The sequence below is a fragment of the Crocuta crocuta genome, unplaced genomic scaffold (assembly GCF_008692635.1).
Source record: "Crocuta crocuta isolate KB4526 unplaced genomic scaffold, BGI_CrCroc_1.0 scaffold41, whole genome shotgun sequence".
NCBI lineage: Eukaryota > Metazoa > Chordata > Mammalia > Carnivora > Hyaenidae > Crocuta > Crocuta crocuta.
The window spans coordinates 15,408,885-15,434,015 of record NW_027529428.1 but is presented as its reverse complement, the minus strand read 5'-3'; the positions used below and the strand labels follow the sequence as shown (position 1 = coordinate 15,434,015).

Below are 25,131 nucleotides of genomic sequence, written 5' to 3'. Positions count from 1 at the left end.
GCAGGCACACGGTGAGTTCTGATGAACCATTTACTTTCTCGTAACGCAAGAGCCTATTTAGGGTGATGCTTGTGCTGCTGTCAGAGCAATGAGGGTCAGCAGTTGTGGTGACAAATTAGTTTTGACAAGCTTAATGACCCCAAAGAAGAAAAGTCTGTGGCTCTGATAGCAACTGGGGAATAATTGGTGAGCTCAGCCAAATGGGGAATGTGTTAAAATTCCCCAATTCTCTATGGCAGGCCAATTACACCATTCAGCTAAGGGGTGGAAGGTTGCCATCCCCGTCTTCAGCCTTACAAAAGCATCAGCAGGCTATATTTCAATCAATTGAATTTGGTTTGGCGGGACATCAGGACATTGAAAGAAACAACTAGATCTTTCAAACTATGTTCATACAAAACATTTGGGCAAAGGGCAAAATGAGAATTTTTGTAAGGCACCGGGGATGATGCTGATCTCACCGTTGGCAGGTTCTGGGGGTACCGTGCAGGCTAGCTCTCCTGCCTGGAGTGGGGGGCCCTGTAAACGAGCCTCAGTGCAGTATAGCGCATGCTACCACAGACTGTGAATCACAGGCCACCCAAACACAACCTATTCGCTGACTCGTGCAACGAGAAACTTACTGTGAAACTGCTGTGTGTTGGGGCCATTCTGGGCGTCGGGGAATAAGATGAACAAAGCAAGAGGAGACCTCTGGCTGCACAGAGACTGCGTGGTAAGGGCTAGCTATGGTGATATGCCAGTAAATAAGCCACGCAACTCCAGAAGATGGCGGCAGGCCCCATGGACGTGGCAGGTAGAGCTGCCATAGCACAGTGCCACCAGCTGAGTGGCTTAAATAACGGAAACGTGCTGTCTCACATTTCTGGAGGCTGCAAGTCTGAAATCCAAGCCTTGGCAGGACTAATTCCTTTTGAGAGCCTTGGGGGGAGAATCTGTTCCAGGCCTCTCACCTTGGCTTGCACATGGCCGTCCCCTCCCTGTATTTTCACTTGGTCTTCCCTCCATGTGAGTCTCTGTGTTCACACCCCCCCTTTCTATGAGGACACCAGTCATGTTGGATCATGTTCCCCCCTGGCTCCCCTCAGTGATCTCCTACTGATTTGATTGTCTCTGTAAAGATCCTGTCTTCAAATAAAGTCCCATTCTGAGGAGCTGGGGGTCAGGATTCTAATGTGGAATTTTGGGGGGGCATGCAGTTCAGTTCATTGCAGCAGTTAAGTTGAAGCCACCCAAGAGAACGTGGTCAGAGAATACATCCTGGAGGAGGCGGTGATGGTGTTGAGCCCTGAGAAGATGAAACCATTCCTGGGAAGAGGTGGAGGCCAGTGTTGGGGCAGGAGAGTCGGCATGGAAAAGACTGTGAGGCAGGAAGGGCTTTCTGCATCCTCAGCAGAGGCAGCCAGAGTGTTTGTGAGGACTTTGGGCCCGGGCTCTGTCAGCCACCAGATCCCATGGCCTCGCTGGCCAGCTGGAGAGAGGAATTTGGCTCTTACTCTGAGTAAGGTAGGAAACTAGTGGAGCATTTTAGTCAGAGAAGATTTGCGTTCTGCTTTTCATGGTAAAACCTATATTTATAGAGTGCCTACTGAAAACGAAGCAATGTACCCAGTGCAGAGTGGGGCTCAAGGCTTTCCTGCAGACCTTGGATCTCTAACTCTTGCATTGAACCACCAAAAACTTCTTGATGCTCTCAAGGCCAGCTCCCACGCCGGGTTGTCTGATTTCTCACCTCTTGGTCTTTGCCAGTGATATTTCTTCTGCCCAGATATCCCAAAGCACCTACTATGCACATTGAACTCCTGTTCATACTTTGACACCCATCTCAAAAGTTACTCCCTGGACGGTATCATCCCTGAACCATGCAACCCATGTCTGTCTTTTATTATATGCCATTGTGTTGCCTCTTCATGTTCCCATGCCCATCTAACCAAATACTGAGTGAGCTCTCTGAGGGCAAGGACCCCCGCCCCATTCATGGGCACGTGCTATGAGCCTTACATCAGAGCCCCACACTGCTCATCAAAATGAACGACTCCGTGACGTATAAGCCTGGGCCCTACACTTAGGAAGAGAAGCCTGACCAAGAACTCCCAGGCTAGCAGAGTAGAATGGAAAGAACAAGGGGCTGTGTAGACACAGCCACATCAGTCTGATTCTAGCCCCAGCCGGCATTAGCTTCTGGGCACTGCCGCTCCCAAGTTCTCAGAGCCTTCATTCCTTTACTCATCAAATGAGCTTACAGATTCATGACTTCTGAAAATTTGAGTTAATTAGGAAACAGTTGTGACTGTCCATGGCCCACTACCTGGCACACAGCAGTTGCTCAATAAAATGGTCCTTTCTTTCTCTTGCCCTCATTTTCAGGAAGCCTTGTAGGGGCAGCATATGGACATTTAGGAAAACTCTGAACTGGGCATGTGTTCACTCGAGGGCTCGGTGGTTGTATATAGCAGAGGTTTACCTGCAAAGTATGTTTTCAGGGAACAGAGAGAATGGAAGGCACTCTTGTGTCAACATTCTGGTGGAAAATCAGGGACTTGGCGGCAATGGAGCATCTGCAGCTCTCCACTTCCAATCAGCTCTTTATGAAGAACTTCAGGAGGAGAACGTTTCCTACCACAGAACATTCCAGCACCGAAGGTCTGACTCATGAACCGTATGATCTCATAGGTACTTCATTTCCCATTCCCGGGGTGGGGGGCTGCCTTTGCAGCATGGGCCTCTTACACGGGACGTTGTGCACAGTCTCACCGCATCTACCGCATGAGCCTTTGCGTGGACCCATGCAGGGGACACTGAACTTTGAAGACAAACGGAAAACACGCTAAGAAGCCCTTTCCTCTAGGCCTCTGAGCCAGAGTGGGGATGAGCATTAAAGAGACTTCACCACGAGGTCTGCTGGTGCTGCGATTTCTTGGGGTGTTTTCCAGAATGGTAGTATATCTCTGTGTGCCTAACAGGAAGGTTTTATATATGGTTTCTATTTAAAAACCCCCATTCTCTCATGTTCCATCTGGGGTGAGGACCTCATTTTCCATGTCAGTGCTGCCCCGGTGGCCTACGCCCAGGGCAGCTCCAGAAGTCTCTTGGTCGACGTGTCTGCAGTATGCACATTCCATCCCGGGGTTCATCTTGAACTCCCTGCCATTTGGGCCTTTGTTCCTCCCGTGTGCACACGCTCTCAGTGTCACCTCGCTAGCAGCTCTTACAGAATTCTTTTAAATGTGCTAATTTAAAGGTGAAAGCAAAGACATTAATTGGCTAGGCCGCCAAACTGGAAAAGTGTTATTCAGTCCAAATACATTGATTAGTGCATAAACAAGAACAGGTTTGATGTGTAGGCAGCGTAAAGCGCTCTCAGGCGAGGACTCCAAGCCCACTGCTTGGTGACGATTTTATCCTGCTTTTCCATTGGAGACCCCTAGGCCACCCCTTCAAAGGAAGAACAGATACACAGACATGGAGCCCCTTTGAGATTTTCTTCCCATCCTGCAGCCCGGTGGGAGGCAGGGGGCTTGGGGGCCCAGGAAAGAGTTTTCAAGTTTTAGCTCCAACTGCGTAAGCCATGCTGAGTTCAGATTCTCGGGATGGAGGTTTTAGATGATTTGTCAGGGAAGATGTGGGGGGTTAATCAGCTCGTGCCTGCACACGTAGATTGTTCTTTTTATTGATGTGCCTGAGAGGTGAGGCAGAAATCTCACCTTGTGGGGGGAGCTCCCCTGGTCCCAGCCAGACTGCAGAAGAAACGGCCAGCTAAAGACTAAATATCTAAATATCTAGAGTTGCTCAAGCATGGCCAGCCCTATCGTGTGCAAGGCTGTTCCTGTAACAGAATTCCTCTTTGGGGGTTTATTCAGAGTTGGCCGAAGGAGGAAGCCAGTTTGGTAATCAAAGGAGGAAAGAGTATAACGGGTCCTTGGGATCAAAAGAAAATAAAAAGAAAGAAAGAAAGAAAAAAACAACAACAAGAAAACCTCCATGCAATGTCTTCTGGTGCACCCTACAGCTAGCGGCGAGATCCAGTGTGCTGAGTTACTTAAGAATGGGCTGAGAATCAGAGTGATGTATCCAAGCCCTCTGGCTTTCTGGGAAAGGCCTTTATTTGATGGGCCAAAAATATTCCGCTTGAGGGTTGGGTCTCCACAGAATTAGACAAAGGGCATCAAAGCCTGTTCCATGGTGATCGGAAGGCTTCTGTCCAGGACATTTCTGTTGATTTGGATACCAACTCTAGTCTCAAACCCAGGGCACTTGCTTGTAACATTTTAATAGTTAGCCTGGATTTTTGGCAGGCTCTTGTTTGGTTTATTTTTCTCTAAGCTCACGACTTAAGGAATTGAAATTTGAGAGCATGGCTGTGTCTTGAAACTTAAAAATAAAATTTAGAAAGCTATTGGAGGTGATTTCTTTTTCTTTCAACTGCTGCATTGAAGAATAGAATTTAACTTTTATAAATGACCGCTGAGTAATGTAACCACAAGTTGTTTTTTTTTTCATGGACAGTGTAAGCAGGTGGTTTGACCAGAGTTGGAGAAGTCTTTTCTTTCTTCTTCTTGTTATTCATCTCCTTTTTTCTCTAAATCCAGAGGATATAGATTGTAGCAGGAAATAGTTACAGGTGGAGCAGACCATGGAATGGCCTTAACTACTGGCTTGTTTGTGTACTTCAGGCAGATTTGTCATCATACCCATGGCTGCAATGAAAGGGAAACTTAAATTTCTCTTTGCTGATTATATTGACCCCTTCCTTTTCCTAGATTCTCTCTCTTTTTTTTTTTTTAAGAAAGCTTTACACCCAGTGTGGTACTTGAACTCACAACCCGGAGATCAAGAGTCACACGCCTCACCCACCAAGCCAGCCAGGTGTCCCTAAATTTTACTTGTTTATATTCTACCTCTTAAGCAGCCAAACTCAACATAGGCATTCTTGGAAGAACTAGATATATGATTGAGTCATCAGGTGACCGGTTAGTCCTTAAATATAATTTATCAATTATATTTCCCTATGGCTTGTGAGTCTCTAAATGCTGGGAGATGAAATGATCTGACATTTTGGCTTTTTTTTTATACTTAACTCTTCACGACTGTGTTTGGTAAGAATCTGTTCTGAGATCCCAGAAGCATCTTGGGTATTTCCTGTTCTTTAATCTAATGCCAACCACAGCCCCTGCTCAGGAGCCCTCTTTCATTGGTGCGATGCTTTTAAGTTTGTAAAATATTGTATACATGTTATCTCTTGGAGCTTCACAACGGCCCTTTGAAGCAGGCCCTTCTCAGTAGCAGAAATTCCTTCTCAGACGCCATGACCCCTCAAACCCCGTGTCTTCCGTGGAATTCAAGTGCAGAGGTTTTATTGATAAACTTTGATGGAACTGCTTTTATTTTTTTTTTTTTTTTAAGAGCACAAAATGACCTTTCACTTTCATTTTAAACCCTGAGAGAGCCAGGCAGAACACCACGTCTTCATGGATTTTGTAATCCAGGATGGAAAGACCAGACTTCACTCACGACGCTCCCTCCCACACCCCTGGGAGGCCATGTTTGCCGAGTCTTCTCGGCCACTTGACTTACCGTCTTGCTTCCTGGGTTACCTTCATCTGAGCAGCTGCTCGCGCACCAGCCTGTGTGCTTTCTCCCCCCACAGCCTGTCCCCTCGTCCATCCGTCTGTCCCCCTCCTCCCGGAATGAATTCTTTTGCTTTTGTAGAACTTCTGCTCCCCAGGTGGGTCCTTTTGAGCTTGCACGTCTCTCTTTTATTTATTTATTTTTACCCACAGGCTTATTCCGTGTGCACCATTGTTTGAATTGTCATGAATTTTGGATTTAATTCCAGAGAGTCAAAGGCATGTTTTCAGCTGAACAGACCAAATGAAGTAAAAAGCTCCATCCTCCTTTTACTTTTATTCTCATTACCCGTCCCAGTGGGGAGGGTGAGTAAAGAATGCATCCTCTAGATCCTGAAAGAATTTCTGATATTCATTCTTTTTCCATAAGATACAGAGCTTAATCCTTTCTTTAGACATTTTCTTTTTTTCTAAATAAACAGGGCCTAATTGGAAAAAGCTGAGAGAGCTAAGCAGAAAAGAATAGAAAACATTTACTGAGCTTGGAAGTGCATATTGAATACTGCAGGAAATTTGCATATGGATTACTTTGGTGAAAAAAATAGAAACATTCTCAGCCCATTAGTTACTGTGATGGACTCCCACTGACTAAAATCCAAGTACTTTTGCCTTGTTTTCTCCAACTGTTCTTTTCTGTAATCATTTCTCTTTAACCACAGGGCAGCTATTCTGTTCCTGCACTTTGTATGAGGGAAAAGAAAAAAAAAAAAAATAAGGAACATAGCTGTGTCTAGAATATGAGCAGGCTACCTCTGGTTTAATACTGGAACACTGTCTTGTTATTTCTCAGCTTTGCAGGAGGGTCGTCACTTTACCAGAGGGGGCTTCTGAGTCACATTTCCAGCTCTACAGTTGAGTAAAGCTCCAACCCTTAACATTCTTCCTTGGTGCCTCAGTTTCTCCAAATGCTCCTACACATGGAAGATGTTTGCAGATAATGGAGACGGGGTGGAGGGGAGAATCAATGAATATTTATAAAAGTAAGTTGAGTCCCCGGAATATCAGATCCCACAGAAATTCAAAGCATAATTAAGGTAGGGAGAACAGATTAGTGTTAAATGTATGTGTGAAACACATTTTACATTTCCTTCCAACAAAGACTGAATTTAATTTACTCCAAGTGAGGAGGAGAAAAAAGGGAAAAAAATGGTATTGTGAATTAGGGTTCTAAATTTGGATTTTGATATGTTGATTGGTGTACTACAGACATAAAGCCACATGTTGGCTTTTCAGCAAGTGCCTGTGCATGTGTGTGTGCGCGCACACACACCGGAAGTAGAAAAGGCGTCTCCGTACTGAACAAATGTAATTACCATCGTCAGTGCGCCTCCAGAAGAGCCACGTCAAGTGCTAGCAGAAGAATTGTTATCAAAAACATATTTAAAACTATTTATCTTTAATCCATAAAAGAATATATATGGATTGTGGTGTGAAGCAAGACCATGTTTACAAAGAGACATTCAGACGTTGCCTGCAGAAAATGCCTACATTATTATGTCCCTGTTTGAGAAAACGACCCAAACTCTGTCACATTATCAAGAAATCATTGAATGTTAAGATAGGGAAGTTGGTGTAAAAGATCAAATTATCAATAACCATTTCAGCCCATTTTCGGGCTTTCACAGTGACTTAGCAACTTGAACAAGGCTCTGTGTAACGCTGATCACAGGAATGGAAAGAAATCCTAATAAAAGGGACCACTCTGTGTTTTAGAAACACCTAAATGCTGCATATGCACGAATTTCTCCAAAGAACTAGAAAAAAGACAAATATTCTCGAAACTGTTTATCGTAAAAAGAATGCCCCCTAGAAAATTCAAGTTCATTTTTTTTCTGTTGACGTTCCCTTGACACGAGTGAAGCTCCCACTGCGATAGTAAAGACATGGCTATATTTTCTAGCAAGATAAATAGTTCATCAGAGAATATGCGGAGTACAGACCCCAGGTCCCAGAGAAAACCAAGAAATGGTGGGCCTTCTTCCCTTCCAAGCAGACATCCATGTGTATTGCTAAACCAGGAACTACCGAAACGGTAATCACAGTGTGGGGCTTTTTAACGCACGATAAATAAGATTCACGTGGAGGAAAGGCTGTGTTTGGGTTGTCCCTCTGGCCTCCTGGGACCTGATCTTATAAAGCAGGGCCTGAGGAGAAGCAGCATCAAGGATCTCTTGGGGTTTTTTTTTTTAAGGTGAGTAGACTCTCCGGCCCCAACCCAGACCTACCCAGTCAGAGATCTGTGAGTGATTTCCTCAGGAGATTTGTGTGCACGCTAAAGCCTGAGAGGCATTGTCCTCTCAAACACTTGTTATATGATTGTTTCAAGTCTTACTCATTGTCACCGCAGGATAATTACTTGACAACTTCAGATCATTGACTTTTGATCATTCCCTAAAGGATGATGGAGAGGAGCTTTGCCATTTGGGTGGTCTGACCTCATATTACACAGCAGTCCCAGATTTTGTCATTTTCATTTGCACCCAGTGAGCTGCAGGGACTACTCTAGGTTCCAGAAGCAGAGGGGTGGACAAGATAGATGCAGAACACGGGAGGCAGACATTGACCAGATGATCCCTGACATTTTTATTGAATGGCATATGAGTAAATAATTATGAAGGAAATATACAGTGTGCAAAGAAAGTTCAAGCTGGGTGAGCTCATGATTGGATCCGGAAGATCAGAGAGTGCCATGGGACCCCCTGCAGGGGATGCTGCCCTTCTGAGGCTCCTGGTCCTGGGAGGGTGGGGGGCTCGACCCGGTGGACCCCATATAGGCGGAAGGGCAGCGAGGCCAACCGCCACCTCCCAGCAGTCAGATGGCCAGGAAAGTAGGACACCAGTGCTGTTAAGCTAACTCTTTCCCCCTTGAATAAACATTTTTATTGGCCATATGATTTTAGTTTTTTGAGGTGCCAAAAAGCTTACATGGTTTGCTCAAATTAGAAAAATAATAAATACCACAAGTTCAGAGAACATGCAAACAAGAGCTCTAAACAGGGCAGTGGTTAGGGATCTGCCTTGTTGATTGTCCTTCTCCAAATTCTCTCCGTCTGGGGAGACCCCCGCCCCCTCTCGTCTTCAAGTCCTCCACAGGGTCCTCATCTGTCTCACTTGTGGCTGCAGCTGACCTCAGGTGTCCCAGGGGACAGGCCTCATGCTTCCTCCTCACCTTCCCTCCTTCCTTCTCTCTTTCCTGTTGACCTTGCTTTTCCATCTCAGACATTTCAAGTTTGAGTTGGATTTGCATATCTAACCTGCTAATTATACCAGTTACTCCCAAGGCTTCTGCATTCTAAAAAGAAGTCTGAAACTGACCCCTTTCATTAAAGTCAGTGTCAGTTTGCCCTGAACTTTGGAGCTATGGAGACAAATATATTTCTTTTCTTTTCTTCTTCTTTTTTTTTTTTTTTCAAATCTCATAAATGTATTTTTTTAAAGGCCAGCTGCCAAGAACTGTATTTTTCAGGTCCCAAACGCTCATGTTTCTGGTCATGTTTTTCTGTAGTACAGCATACATTCTTTAACTAAATACTACTTTCGAAAGATCAAAAGAAGGACTCCCTGCTTTCATTTTGTTCTTGGCTGTAGCTCATGGATGTCTATTTTTTTTCTTCTTAATTTACGAAAAGCTTTCCTTCCCTCAGAAGAAAAAGAAGTGGCTTTGTGGATCATAAAGAGATCATTAGCGTTTACTAACACAGTCTGTTCTTAAGTTGCTTTACCACCACGTCTTTTCGGTATTATTTACTGAGCTGCTGAAATAATTGGGCTTTGAATTTTCAGATTACTATAAAGCAAGACTTATTGTCACTTATTGCTGGGAATAATTGTACCATATGTATTTAGTGAAGCTATTTATTCATCTCCCTGGTGAATAACTTTGTCAAAATGAGTTGAGATATTTCTGTGTGTGCATTTGGAATCTAGAAAACATTTGCATTTCATATAGCACTCAGAAATTATAGAGGACTTCACAAATATTTTTTTTCCCTCCAGACCTGAGGGTCTGTTGAGATCTACTCATCTTTTATTATTCCCCGTTGTTTGTTAGAACAAGCACCATGCTCATGAGTGTACAGTTTTTCTGAGTAGATTTTAAACCCTAGAAACATAGTTTTAAAAAAGAGAAAGGAAGGAAGGGAGGGAAAGAAGGCATTATAATGTAAATAACTTGCGTTTTAGTGTAGAATAACTCTTTTGTCCATTATTCAACAAATCTGCATCGAGAGCTTACTGTGCGAGGTAGGGCATCATGAAGAGGCCCAGGCTGGCCCCTTGTGCCAAAGGAGCTCACATTCCATGAGGCTGTTCTAGAAGAGGGAGACTAAACCTAAGCTTGGGGACAGAGAATGTATTCCTGAAAAAGGGATATTTCAGCTAAGCTGTAAGAGATGAGGAGGATTTACCCAGGCAAATAGGAAGAAAACATTTCCTAGGCAAAGGAAATAGCATGCGCAAATGCCCTGAGGTAAGAAAGGTCATGGCACCTTTGAGGAACTGAAAGACCAGTGTGGACGAAGCAGAAGGATGGCAGGGAGGGAGGATGCAGTGAAGAAGACGAGATCAGAGGGCAGGCAAGAACCAGATCCAGCAGGACATTGTCAGCCACAACTAGGCTTTGGTCTTTTTCCGAAACGTATGGGAGACCTTTGAAGAACGTAACGCCGGAGAGTTACATGATCAGATTTCCTGTTTTCAGAAGAGAGCTCTGGTAGCACTGTGGAGACTAGCTGGGGCTGGGGGAGAGGGGAACGGGTGGGCCTGGTAGGAACGTATTCAAGTAGACCAAGTGGGAGAGGGTGGCTTAGAGCATAGAAGTCAAATGTTGATGGAGAGAAATAGGCATGTTTGAGAGAGACTTGTGAGGACTTGGAGAGTAGACACGGGTGTGGGGAAGAGGGAGAGGTCAAGGATCATGGCCAGACTCTGGGCCTACACGGCTGGGTGAATGGGGGGCCGGGAGTGAAGACTCTGGGGGAAAGGCCATTGTTCAGTGTTGGAATTCACTCTGGGGTGTCTGTCAGCCATCAGTATGACTGACTAGGTAGTGGGCCTGGAGCGCCGAGGAGAGGTCTAGGCCAGGTTGAACAGTAGCCATGTGCCTTCTGATGGGACAGGGGTTCTGATGTGACGCGCGAAGGAAAATAGTAAAATGAACTGTTCTCTCTTTCTTGAGGAATTTTGCTACAGAGGGAGTCAGAAGCACTACAGCGAATATTTGTCACCATTGATAAATTGGTAGTAAACGCAGGGACCCCTTCATTTGATGAAATGAGCAAGCATTTACGCCATAAGGTATTTTGTTGTTTGCCGCCTTGAGGTCCTCGTAGAATACTCAGGTTGACTGTTTCATGTCAGGTGTCACAAAAGAAGATCAGAACCAAGAATATAAGGCTTACAGTACTTTTCAGTCATCACTAACGACTGCACTCTGTGCTCTAAATTCGGCGAGAATTATTGGTATAATTTGGGATGGCTGACCCTATTCACTACAGTGAATTTAAACTGCTAATATTTTTCACTTTGTAAGGAAACAAAAGAAAAAAAAATGTGTTTGGATTCCTTCCAAGACACGCTTCTTTCTTTATCTCTTTGACCTTTTGAGAAGTAACATTCCCTTGGAGTTACATGGAGGAAAAACTTGGTTAAATAATTGAACCAGAAGGCCGTGTTCTAGCTATAGCACTGCCGCTTACCAGCTGTGCGACTTTATCAAGTCGCTCAACCTTTCTAGGCCTCAATTCCCTTTACTTGTAAAATAGGGAGAAAAGTCTAGGAAATGTGATCACATAAAAGATGATAATAATAATGGCTAACTATTTTTGGAAAACTTACCACGTGCTAATTAAATTCTTCCCTGTCAGGATTACTGGCTCTGTAAGATGGCCGGAGAGAGAAAATAAAGGAAGACACGTGTCTTAGAAACATCATGTTTCACTCATTTTTTTTTTAATTCTTTGCAGTATAAGAAATAATAGAAGTTTAAATTTAATGAAAAGGCTGTCCTGAATAATTAGACCAATATTCTCATCATATTAGTACACCTGAGATGATCCACATCCACCCCAAGCTTGACAGTTTTGGACAGAATTTTATGTAGACCTGTCATTGGTATAATTTGGGATGGCTGAGCAATGGAGTCAGGTTCCAAAGAGAGAGGTTAGAAGTTGCATTCAGTGGAATAGTCAGGGGAATTAGGATTATGATTCTTAGGCGGAGTATTTTCTTAAGAATTACAGGGATCTTAAAACTCAGTGTATGCATACAGCGATTGCATATCCTGTGGGTCACGAAGCCTAAACGCTCATGATTGGAAAGGGCGAACGGATTTAGTGACGACTGCTTGCCCGTGGGTGAACGAAGGGATAATGAAGAAGGGCCAAGGCCCCTTTCTCAACGAAGAGGGGAGAAGGCTCAGAGTGGGGTGGGTAATTTACAGTCAGAACAAGGAAGGAGAAGAGCGAGCGGAAGGCACGGCAGACCTCGGCACCTGCTGTCTGCCAGTCAGGTGTGTGCTGGGAAGGCCACGTGGAAAAGCTCAGCTGTGAAAGGAAGACTGGAGGCGATGCGTTTTGGAAGCAAGCAAGGGAGTGGCTTTGATGAAGCAATGCGGGCTGTCACAGAAGGTCGTCAGCCCGAGGACCCTGAAGCTGCCGTGGGACACGCTGAGCTCACACCTTGGTAATGGCTGCCGGGGCTAATGCAAGGTTCGAGTTCCATTATTTCCATATCTGCTGCTTTTTTTTTTTTTTAAGCAGCCAGACACAGATGACTTTTAGCAAGTACAGAATTTATATTTAAGCAGTGCATAATGAAACTCGACGGCTTTTTGTTGAGAAAAGCACAGTGTCAGGAAAATATCCCTATCACTCTCTTCCCCCCTGTCACAGTGGTGGAAGTTTTACATTTGAAAGTGAAAAGGCTTAAGATATAATTTTTTAATCCCATCTTTCCTGCCCACTTGCATCTCTTCCAAAGCTTGTCAGGGCCAGATCTAGAATAGTAAGAGCCATTAAAAATTTGGCATCTTGCACTCTGTTTTTTGGAATAGACTCAGTGTGGGCCAATTTATGGTAAATTATTCTCTTCGTGTGTGAATTTCCTTTTCTCTCTTGGCAAATTCATGCTTGCCTCTACACCCCTGCACACAGATCTTAAACACACACATTTATTACAGAATCTGTGTGGGCTCTGTGTGTAAGTGTTAAAGTGTGTGCCCATGGCTGTACCCACAAGTGCATATGCACATATTTGCACCTATGTGCTTATATGATAGCAAATTGACTTAAACAGTTTGTCTTGGAGGTTTGTGTTGCTGTATGTATGTTAGCATACATTCTGTTGCAACCCGCAAACAGTTTCTCAGTCAAAAGATGACAGAATTCAGCAATCATTTTGGGAAACACCATAGTAAATAAATATATTGCTTAGCTCTGTTAAACCAAGCATGCCAATTCTTAATAAAACTGAAGGCAAGCAGTGGCATTTCTCGTCTTTGCAGTCAAAGACGATTACAGGGTAGCCAGCCCACTGCCACAGGGCAAGGCAGAGCCGAGGCCTTGCTGTGGCCCCTGTACTCTGAACACAGAGAGCTCGGGGGCTCCGCATCCTCATCACCTGGGATCATATGAGGCGGTAGCATCTGCCTCCCATCCGGAGAGCTACAGGGTGGCGGCAGGCGGACGCGGGGAATCATGCGGAATCACTTGACCTGCTCTTTGGAGATACGTCACTCAGGGCAACTCAGGGCAAGGTCCCAAAGATCTTTTTTCCTTGCGTGAGAAGCCCTGATGAGAGGCTCTTTCCTGGCCTATTTGAGAGCATGTTAGCTCAGCTTTTAAAGGGCAATTTAAAACAGCTTCTTTTCCTTTATGTATGAAGAAGGCACACATTTATGTGCCTTGAATTATTGCTAATAACGTGTTCCCAGTGGGTCTGTGTATGTTTAGCTCAAGTGTGGAAAAGGGTGTGGTAGGAAAACTGCTCACTCGCTTCGCCGGTATTGCTGCCTGTTTCTCAGAACATCGATAAAGAGGTCAGTGCGTCGCATACACACACACACACACACACACACACACACACAATACAACCATATGTTGGTATTGGTATTGTTCCCCCACATGATCAGATATTAAAATAATTACATCTATATTTTCCAGTAGTTCTATAGAACATTCAAATCCGGCAGAACCCATAAATACGTTTTTATAGCTTTTGCAATGTTGATTATTTGATGTAATCCTTAACGCTAACTGGCCCTTCCCTAATTAAAAGTCCTTAATGAGCTTTACTACACAAGGAAGTCTAGGAAATCAATATGCTTCTTTTTTTTTTTTTTTTACAAAGAGTTCATTCTCTCCATTTCGTTTAGCATTTATTTAGCAAATAATCTGCAGTCACTTGAGTATATGCCAAGCACTGTACCCAGTGCTGGTAATAAAAAGATTAATAAGACTCAGTCCCTTGTCCTCATAAAGCTCGCAGCCTGGTGGGGGAGACAAACACTCCAGTTAGCACGTGTTAGCAGGGCCGGGGGCGAGGCGTGGTGGGCGTGTGGGGGGTGACCTTTTGTGCCCTGGTGAAAGCATGAAGGAAGGTGTCACAGAGGAGGTGACTCCAGGCTAGGGGTCAGTAGTGTGTCACCGGGCACAAGGACTTGCACATGCAGAGGCAGACGCAGAAAGGAGCACACTGCTTAATTGAGGAACCGCAGCTGGCCTGGCCCACCGCCCGGGGTGGGGGACCGAGAGGGGGAGCGGGCCTGACCGTGCATGTGCCCCGCCTCTCTTCCCACCCCTGTTTTCCCCCTTCCCCTTCCTTTTGCTTAACTTAGTTGCCTTTTACTTCATCTGTCCCTCTCTGTCCCGAAAGACCTGAAACTTGAGCGACCTTTGAGGAAAAACTAGAGTTTTAGAGAATGTTTCTGACCTTAAAAAAAAGGGGGGGTGAAAAATAATGCCTAAAATCCAAAGGCTGATCCCCCCACCTGTCAATTTCCTTATATAGTATATAGAAGTAATTTGGGGGTGTTGGAGCGGGCAGGGTCAGATTCCAGATTTACTCTGCAGTTTGCCTGTCTCCCGGAATGCCCTGTGATTGCAGAGAAGGTAGCACAGGCCGATGTTTATCTCCTGTCATCTGCAGAGCCTAATATAGTACCACATGTACAAGAAACTCATATCTCCCAGCCCCTTCTCCTCAAAGGGGCTGGGCCACTTGGTATACAGACGGGCACTGAGCGATTTGAACAACTGCCTTCTTGAACATAGTGTCGCAAAACATCTGAACGTTGCTTTTAGGTATACACGTTGTAGACGTACGGTGCTTGTGTGGGTCCATGTGTGTAGAATGATATATGACACGTGGAGATGAGAAACACAGATATGAAGGAAATTAGCTACTTTGATTTCTTTTAGGTATATTTATGCAGGACCAATTACAGGCCTTAAATATATTTGCTCTGCTGACGCGTAATCATACTGCATTTACTGAGATCTGACTGTGAACCTCGGTACATAACATGCTCTAGTGAATGTGTATTTGCAGATTGCATGAAATCAATGCTAATAATAACAGCAGACTCAGGCAGTGTACTTATTGTTATGTTTAAACAACCCCAGACAACCCTTTTCGTTATTTGCCCGCTCACAGAATAAGTATTTGCTTGAGATTATCGTTTTCTGGCATTGCTTTGACACAACATGAATAATATATGATACCTCCTATTTGTTGACTAACTGGAGAGGGCCATATGATCTGACTTCAATCCCCATGTTGCACTGTGGGGTATGTACGCTTTCTGATTGCAAATACAGTGGGATGAGGTCCCATTTGTCCTCAGCAAGTTTCAACTGTTATAAGCCAGACACTTGATAATTTCCATAAAAATTTAATATGGTTCAAATGTTGGCACAGAAATAACATACTTCTCTGTACATGGTCATGTGGCTTCTCGAAAACCTCATTTTCCATTTTTGGTTTCTAAGTTGTACCCTCATTCACTCTGCCACCCCTTGCAGAGTGGACCCTTTTGAGAATCCAATACTACCCATAACCCACAATGTTAAGAAGCAACGACTTGCTTAAGCCAGTAGGAAATACGTGTGCACTGCCCATTTAGGTAAAACTTTGTTTAGGCACATTTCTTAATCAAAACCAAGAAGCCAGGAAGCTACATTTATGAGCTATTTAATAGATTCATTTTGTACACCAGAATAACCGGGAAAAACACGGTGATTGGGATCTCCTTATTACGGCTTAGGAAAACATTACAGAAAGGGTTTTATATTCATTCTACACAATTTGTAATGGTTCCAGAAGATCTGGATAAATGAGTACCGTCGGCCACTTCAGAACACCAGAGCGGCGTGCGCTGAAAGGCTGACTCATGAGCTCCAGGTGTGAAGCCTCTTCTCCCCTCTTGCTGCCTGAGCCAGTCCCATGGGCTGAGAAACGTCGGAGGCTGTAGTAGGAGATGCAGGTCCAAGTCTATTTAGGTATTTGGAATCTTTGGAAAATCAGTCCGGGGCGCACCGCTTTCTCTGACGTTCAGCGAATTCTCGAATGAAGCAGGGGTAGTAAGCGTACCAAGACTTGAACTAGTTTCCCAGTGAGGCCACTGGGTAGAACCGTTGAAAAACTATAAACTCAGATATTACGTTTCAGCAACCAAAAGGAAACCCAGAAATCCCTTCTCTGTTGGTTAGGTTGTCCCATTACAGGTAAGAAGGTGATTAGACCAAAAACATGGAGAAAATCACAGAGCGAGCACATGAGGAGACTTCCTGAGCATCCTCACCCCAGAATTAGCAGTCTCCAGGAATCACCTGGAGGAACTCCCTATCGGTGTAGTGCATGCATGAACTAGATACCTTGAAAAAGCCTCAAAACATTTGAATTATTTCCCTCTTCTCCCTTTACGTCACACTTGCTACAGACTGATGTGGTGTAAATATTCAGAATTTGTGAGAGCATCCAGTGCTGGTAAGAATGCACCAGACATGGAAACCACGGGGCCGCACAAGGCAAGGTGCCTGTCCACGCGCGGATAGTGGCTGCAGGAGGAATGAAATCACACGGCCCCGTGGGCCTCTGCGGGCTTTCCGTTTTGTATCTTTCTCCCCTTTTTTCTTTTCTGACTGTTTTTTTTTCCAGACAGCGCTTTCTTTTTTTTTTCTTTTTTTAATATTTTATTTATTTTTGAGAGAGAGAGACAGCATGAGCAGGGGAGGATCAGAGAGAGAGGGAGGCACAGAATCTGAAACAGGCTTCAGGCTCTGAGCTGTCAGCACAGAGCCCGATGCGGGGCTTGAACCCACGAACCGTGTGATCATGACCTGAGCCGAAGTCGGACACTCAACCTACTGAGCCACCCAGGCGCCCCCAGACAGCGCTTTCTGTGATCTTCCCACCCTAAGTTTTAAAATTAGATTTCACTCTTCCACACTTTGAAGGATGAAGCTGCCATGGTTTGGTTCATTAAAAGCTATCCCTTTCTTTCTTCTTGTATTCTTGCCCTAGTTCCTTTGTTTATTTTCTCTCTTCTTTAAAAAAAAATCCCATTGAGCTGGGTATTGTCAGCCTGAGGGTAGTTTAATGATCCCTAGAACTTGCTTTCTCAAAGGGTAATCTTGGAACAGTCACCATTTAAAAGTATCACCCAGGAAAGGTGGGGGGCACTATCTGAACAGATAGCTTGGTTGAATCCCGGAAGCAGATTTCTCACCTTAGCAGCTGTGTGAGGTGGCCCTTGGCGCTCCACTCCTTCTTCGGCCCTCTCTCTCATTTATACCCTTTACAGGTATGTCCGTGATTCGAGTGGACTTGAACCCTTGATCTTACTCTGGAAGTCACCTTGACTGTATCCACAGCGTCAGACATATTTGCTAACCTTTCCACCAATGCCTTTCGTCTCCGTTGTCTTTGAGCCGTAAGCAGCAGATGTAAGCTAGCCATAATTCTTAGGTCCATTCCCAGAGCTACCCATAGATCATAACATCAGCCATCACTAATGGCATTAATTGGTCTTGACTGACGAAATTGTAAAAGCATATACCTCCAAGGGTCATAAACACTGCACCTTAATTGAAATCAAATGTATATTTTAAAAAACCTTTCCAGCATCCTAGACCCCTCTCTTTTTGGATTTTACTGACATTAGTGATGGTCTCAAAATCTGATCAGGAAAGGTTTGCTGTTATTAGCGCTTTGAATGCAAACTGGGCTTCTTAGTACTTGAAGTAGCTGATTAGGGGAGGGAGTAATATTCGACTTGATTATTGGTTACACATATGGAATAAATCCTATTTTAATGGTGTCTAATGAGCCTTTCATTTTCAGAACCTTACACAAAAGCCTCTAATAGAAAGGGAAAGTAATATTTCAAAGGTCATCTTAATACCACTTGATGTCAACAATCTGTAATCAAGCCAATATATATGGATGGTGATTATAGTCCAGTTGTGATCCTTTAAATATGAAATAATCTCCTAAATTAGCAAAGTGGTGTAAGCTGAGGTTCTCTGGGTTTGAGGCAATTTATACTTCTTAATTAAAGTTTGTTACTTGAAAACAGCCTCAGAGTTGGAAGTTTTTCTCTGAGTGAGGCTTCACACAATGCAGTATTTGCAAAACCCATGAGAGTTAAAGCTCTGTCACTTACAGTTGCATGCATTGTTCTTCTACGCTCTGTAGAGCAACCGAAATGTGCAGGTGGAAAGTGCTGGCTCCTCTTCCGTGCTTTTTCTCAACAGGGGAATGTAAGGGCTGCTAGAAACTGGAATGTTTGGCTGGTCAGGAGGCCACTGAGCGAACTCGTAGGCAATAGCCTACGAAGCAGAAGCAGTATCTGCCTGACAGCAGATTCAAAAGTTGGGAATTTTAATTTTTTTTTAATGTTTTTTATTTATTTCTAGGAGAGAGAGAGAGACAGCGTGAGCAGGGGAGGGTCAGAGAGAGAGGGAGTCACAGACTGAAACAGGCTCCAGGCTCTGAGCTGGCAGTCAGCACAGAGCCCGACGCGGCGCTCGAACCCACGAACCGCGAGATCATGACCTAAGCGAAAGTCGGACGCTTAACCGACTAAGCCACCCAGGCGCCCCAAAAGTTGGGAATTTTAAAGAATCTCTAGTACGAGCTTGGCATTCTGAAATTTTGTGCCATTTGCCATGTGACCAGGAAGAACCCGGCATTCCCCCAACAACAGAGATCTTCCTCTCCAGGCCAGGGCCGCTGCTGGTTCACGTAGCTCCCATCCGGATTAGAAGTGCATGAATCCTGCAAGACGCTTTACTTCCGTCGGGAGATTTTCCGAAGCAAGTGGACAGTGGTTATGATGTGGATGGCATTCACAGATAGAGCGTCAGAATCTCCTGGAAGGCTTATCAACACTCAAATGGCTGGGCCCCCACCCCGGAGGTTCTATTCTGTACATCTGGATGGGGCTGGGAATCTATATTTATTTTTAAAATTTTTAATGTTTATTTATTTGAGAGAGAGAGAGAGACAGAGACAGAGAATAAACAGGGGAGGGACAGAGAGAGAGGGAGACATGGAATCTGAAACAGACTCCAGGCTCTGAGCTGTCAGCACAGAGCCCCACGTGAGGCTCAAACCCACAAACTGTGAGATCACGACCTGAGCTGAAGTCTGATACTCAACCAACTGAGCCACCGAGGTGCCCCTGGGAATTCGTGAGAATCCCTGCTCAGGGTTCATCAGTGTGTAAGCTGTTGCTTCCATCTTTCCATGAGTCAAGTTCGAGTTTCATTCATACTGTCCCTCCCAGTGCCTAACACACATAGTGCCACGCTCAGAGAGCTTGCCCAGTATTTGCTGGGGACAAAGGAAGAAGGTCATTTACATGTAATTAACTAGCATATCTCAGACCCCTCTGCCCCACCCCCACTCCCTCCCGCGTGGCCATCCTGTATTTGTCTGTCTTTCACATTCTCTGTTTCCTCCTCCTGCTGCCCCCTCGGATCCTGAGAGTTTATCTCATCTCTTGTCGTTTTCCATGCTGCCTTGAACCACAGGGAACCTCGGGCTCGGTTGCCTGGTTCTAGTAGCCCTACAGCCAGTCGGGGAAGGAGAGGACCCGAGTGTGGTTTGTTGGTTACTTCGGTGTAAGCTGGTCACAAGCAGGCAGGCGATACTTTGGACCTTAGATCTCAGGATGCACCTGGTACTTTAGAAGAAACTTGATGGGAAAGCATTTGGCTAAACCCAAGGAAACAGTCTTTCTGTGGTCCTTGCTTTTCTAGGTTTAGATGTTCATTCACAAGGCGAAACTCACTCATTAAAGATTTTAGAAAACATGAAATAAAAAAAGGAAAAGCAACATAATAATAAGGAAAAAGGCATCCCATTTGCCCAGACACCCAAAGCATCCCGTTTTGGAGTATTTTGTAACAGTCTTTTATAGTTCTATCTAAATGTTAGTTTATTTTTAATGCATTTGCATTTAACTGAATTTATAAATCTAGGGGTAAAATTGCCCTGCGGGAAAGGAAATTCTTGTGTTGAATTACAGGGTTATTCTCATAATGAATGATAATGATTCATTACAAAATGGTTTGCCTTCAAGTATCATCCAGACACCATTAGTCAAATGAACGGCACCTCCTTCCCCTTTTGCAGATCTATTGGTGTGGCAAGTTCAATCAGGTGTGGTGCCCTCCAGCTGGCCATGATGCCTTAGGTGCTAGGCCCTCCCCCCCACCAAGGAGGCGTTTGTCAATCTCTCGGTGCCTGACTCCATGAGTTTGGGGTTCATGGTTTCAAGTGAATTTTTTCACCAAGAGTGAGTGGGTGGTATGTATTATGAGCCCCTGAGTCCAAGAAATTGCCTTTTTCTTGCCTTTTATTCATACAACCCAGTGGGGACAAACCCCTTCACTGTTAATCTTTTCCCCTGAAAATGCAATGTAACCCTAGTGCAGGTACCGCAGACACTATTGCCTTCCAGCCTCTCCTGCTGCCGGGGAGGCATCTGAGACCAGCTGGATTTTCATGATTTTGTAGGTGATCTTGTGGTTGTCATTTTCTGTCTAGGTGCTCCTAGTTTCCTCCATCTTTGCTCTTTAAACATGGTCATAATGTTCTGAGATGCAAGAGATTCCGAGATGCAAGTCACTTTTCACTCCTGTCTTGGAATGCCATGAGCCGCTTGGTCTTAGATCGCTGCTGCTGTTAATAGTAATAATAGCAATTCATTGATTTTCACTGGATGTTTTACTGAACATTTAACAGGAGAGAGCGTGGAAACCCCAGTCTAACATCCAGTTGATGTGCGATCAGGCAGACGGTCCAAATTAGCTCTAGGATGTGTTTGAGATCCCTCTAGTCACTCTGCGGTAGGTCAGGGGTCTTGTGTGTCTGCTGTTTGGAGAAACCTCATTCATCTGTTCTGAAGTGCTTCTCCAACCCCATACAGCCTTACCTCTGACCAGCATCTGGGACGACTGGACGAGAGGGTGGGGGCTGGGGCCTCCCTGGGTTTAGGTCTGTAGCCCGGTGCTGGCCCCAGAACAGCATCTCTCCTACAAAAGAGCCGTGCCAGGAACTAGACTGCAGGCTTGAGGGGTCCATGACCACAAGCTCATCTCAGACCCCACTATGGTCCACCGGGTGACTCCCGGTCAGGTCAGCTGAGCTCTGGCACTTTGCTCCAAGTCCTCATGCAGAGAGAACCTTCAAAACAGAGGTTTGGCCAGGAGAGGCCTCTTAGCCATGAATTGAGTGTCAGCATCGAGCCCCTTTATTCTTGGATTTGACCCACTTGAAAACCCACAGAAGTAAGCCACTTAAGTCCTTGGTCCGTCCCGAGCAGTGTGTCATCATATGCCTTCCACTCTGTTGAAAAAGCACTGGCTTCATCAGCAAATCCTCTTCTGTTCAGGCTAAATTTATTTTTATGTGAAATCGAAATCAGGAAAACACCAAAATTATTTTAAGCAAAATATCAAAATTGAAATAAACCAACATATGTCTGTGAAACATGTATAACTCTCAATCAAGCGTAAGTGCAACTTTCATAAATTTCTTAAAATACTCCAGCACGCAAAATCTGGACGACTTCAATAGATGGAGTTATGACATGTCTGCTTATCCTTTCTCCTCAGTTCATCCTTCACTTAAAGATGAAATCTCAAATAGCCAGAGCCTGGCCAGCTCTGGATCATCCCTTCCCAGTTCCCTGTGCTCCATCATCTCTCATAATGAGTGAGAGAACCGAGGAATTTTATAAAATGCTGTATGGTAAGGTGAAGTAACACCTGCTGGTTTTGAGTGGAAACCATCCTGAACTTACCTTCTTTACTCCTCTTCTGCCCTTTCCCCCAACCCACCACGTTTCTCTCTGAGAAATGAGGTCTTTTGATCGCTTGAAACACACTAGGCTTTGTTCTGGTACCTATTCCATATTTCTACATTTCCTTTGCAGTGGGAACTCAAATGGGATTCAAATTGTCAAAGTGGCATCAGTGTTCTGGGGCCTGGCAGCGAAGAGAGAGTCCAAGGGAATGTGCCCACCTCACATTTATGCTTCCTTTACAAGCTTTCTCTAACACGCCCTCTTTATTAGATGGCCACCTCCAGACTGGACTCCCTTTGAGCCTCTTAACTAAGAGCTGTTATTTTACCCACAGAAGACATGAAGCAAATAGTACCATCAATAAATATTATTGACAAACCAGTAAAGCATTTCTTGAAATCTCCAGCCTTTCATTTTCAGTTCCTCCCTTCATGAACTAGGTAACAACATTTCTTAGAAAAATAAAAATAAGTAGAACTATCACTTTATTTGGAAACTGTTCCCAGCGCTTAAATGAATTGTGTTCGAGTTCCTCTTTTAAAAAGAATGCTAAAAAGACTTCATCTCATTAGGCTTGGCATCACAGTGGACATGAACAGTCACTCTTTGGGGAGTTGAAAAACTCCTTAAGGTGGTTCAGGAAGTTTATGACCATTAACGATTCCAAGAAAACACGCCATTTTCGTCTTGGACCCTCAGGTCTCCAGCTCACCTTTATTCTCATACATCACTTTGATTTTTTTTCTGTTGTTGTTAGTTTATTAGTTGTCAAAAGTTTCTTCCTTCCTGGTTCCTTCCATTTAGAGCAATTTGGAAATGGAAAAGTGTGTTAATTTTTTCATAAGCCTTTAAGACACGCATTTACTGTATTTTTATTAACTGAGCCAGATGGTTCACAGCAAATTTTCTCTGACATAAGTAATCACAGAAATCAGGTTGGGACCCAGATCTGGTATGGAAAGTGGCATGTATATTAGTGGAAAAATGCAGTTCACATAAATATGTGGATATTTTTAGAAGTAATATTTGTTACTGTTTGGATTTCATTTTATTTTATTATTTTTGTGTTTTGGTTCAGGCTAAATACACACTAAGGACCTTTTTTTTTTCTTTCCTGTCCCCCAGACCCAAACATTCAAGCTCCTTCTCAACAGCTAAAACTTGTTTTCTTTTTGCAGTTTGAAGGTTGCAAGAAGGCCTTTTCAAGGCTTGAGAATCTCAAGATTCACTTGCGGAGCCACACAGGCGAGAAGCCCTATCTCTGCCAGCACCCCGGCTGTCAGAAGGCGTTCAGTAACTCCAGCGACCGAGCCAAGCACCAGAGGACACACGTGGACACTGTAAGGACCGCAGGGGTGTTCCGGCGTCCTGCCCCGAGCCCTGGTGTGCGGAAGCGCCCGTCTGATAGTGGGACAGTGAAGGTGTTCACTTTATGGTCTGCAGATGATAGGGGCAGTGCCAAGGGCAGCCGTGGAACCTTGGTAAAGGTCCAGAACGGGCCCTGTCTGGCTCTTTCCTCATTTTTCTATAGTCACAGGTTACCCTAAATATCACAACCCCCTGAGACAGAGGGGTTCCTTGACTGCCTGTGCGTACAAAGCAGAGGCATCCCGGGGCTGTCATGTAGCAGTTTTTAGTACAGAGAATGACTGTGAAGATTGGGCATTATAATAAGTATTCAAATATCGAGATGCTATAATAGATAATATCTACTATTGCTAGATATGAAGCTGTTTTGGGGGGTGTTTGGTTTGGTTTTGGTTTTTGTACCTTGGTTCTTTTCTCTTTGACCTAAGAACTTTGAGGCTGGCATGGTTACTGGGTGAGTCTGACCATTCCCTTTAAGAGAAACCACCTGGCATTTTCACCTTCGGGGTGATCTGCAAAGAATCCGCAAATCTTTCCCCGGGGTTAAGTTTCCTCATGCCTCCCGTGTGATAACAGCCACAGATCCATGGACAGAGCCCCCATGAGAACGATTGATGGCCATTATTACGCCTTAACCCTCTCAGCGCTGTTAGCGTTTTGCTCACTTTCTGAGACTCTCTTATTTTCTCAGTTCTGTTGATTGTCCTCCTTTGCGTTTCTCAAGTTCTGAGGCCACGTGGACTCTGTGCGGTTTCACTTCACTTAACAAAGCCATCAGGATGGATGTCTCATACACATCACAGAGCTCTTATCCCACGTTCTTGCAAATAATATATTCATGACAGTACTTTTTCAGTGTTAATGTTCCGATGTCTATTATTAAACTACACCAGAATTTGAATTTTGAAAAGATACTGTTATTTCTACACACCTTCTCATACATATTTAAGATTCTTCTGATGTTATAGTTGACATATTTATTAAATTTTATATTAGTTTCTATTAGTCATATTGATAGAAGTCGTTTTAGCTATATGTCACATAACCTTTCTAAACAGAATTATCTCCTAATACACATAAATGTGATGGTTTGCCTGGTAAATAGCTGAAATATAATCAGAGCAATAGGGGTGCAGGATAGCCCCATTCTGCTCTAGCTGAATTGAATTCTGTGATTTTAGGACGACCAGAGTGGAATATGAAATGAATAAATTTGGTGAGTAGCAGGATTTTGAAAGGTAGAAATAGGGGAAAAAAGAATAAATTATGTTAAAATGCCCTATTTTGAATGTCTAAAATGGTCTTGGTAGAATCTAATAAATTTTCCAATTTGTCATTAAACTTTATCATGGAAGAATGAGCATTCACGAGACAAGATTGTCTCGAGAAATTGCCTCCCCTCTAGCTGGTTATCTGTAGTTTTGTAAGAACTATTGTAAGCCTAAGTATTAGGCTCTTACAATACCCTTTTTTACGCGGAGCTAATTTTAGCTAATCAGACTATGAGCATTTTCTAAAATCATTTTGGAATTTTTTTTTAAATCACTTTCTAAAACTTTTGAGGAAAGCTACCACAGATAATAATTTCATGATTCAGTTCAATGCAAGTAGCTTTTTAAACCCAGCTATTTTTATTTTTTTTTAAATACCTTTCTCTTAAATCTTCTAAAACCATCGTTCTTCCTTTAAGATGAAACCTAGCTCCTGTTTAAATTTTTATTGCGTTAAATGAATTGGTAAGTTCTTTTTAAATTGTGCAGAAATTAAACATTTGTTTTAAAAAGCAAACTGGAGCTGCTTGAAGAATGTATTATTTAAATTTAG

At 43.9% G+C, this 25,131-nt stretch overlaps 1 protein-coding gene across 1 annotated transcript in view; it reads left to right on the top strand.

The window, feature by feature from the left end:
• The window catches only part of GLIS3 (GLIS family zinc finger 3), a 438,239-nt gene that overhangs the window by 317,868 nt on the left and 95,240 nt on the right, over positions 1 to 25,131 (top strand). The window contains 1 exon segment of the mRNA XM_077759313.1: positions 23,118 to 23,279. Coding sequence (XP_077615439.1) covers positions 23,118 to 23,279 — 162 coding nt within the window.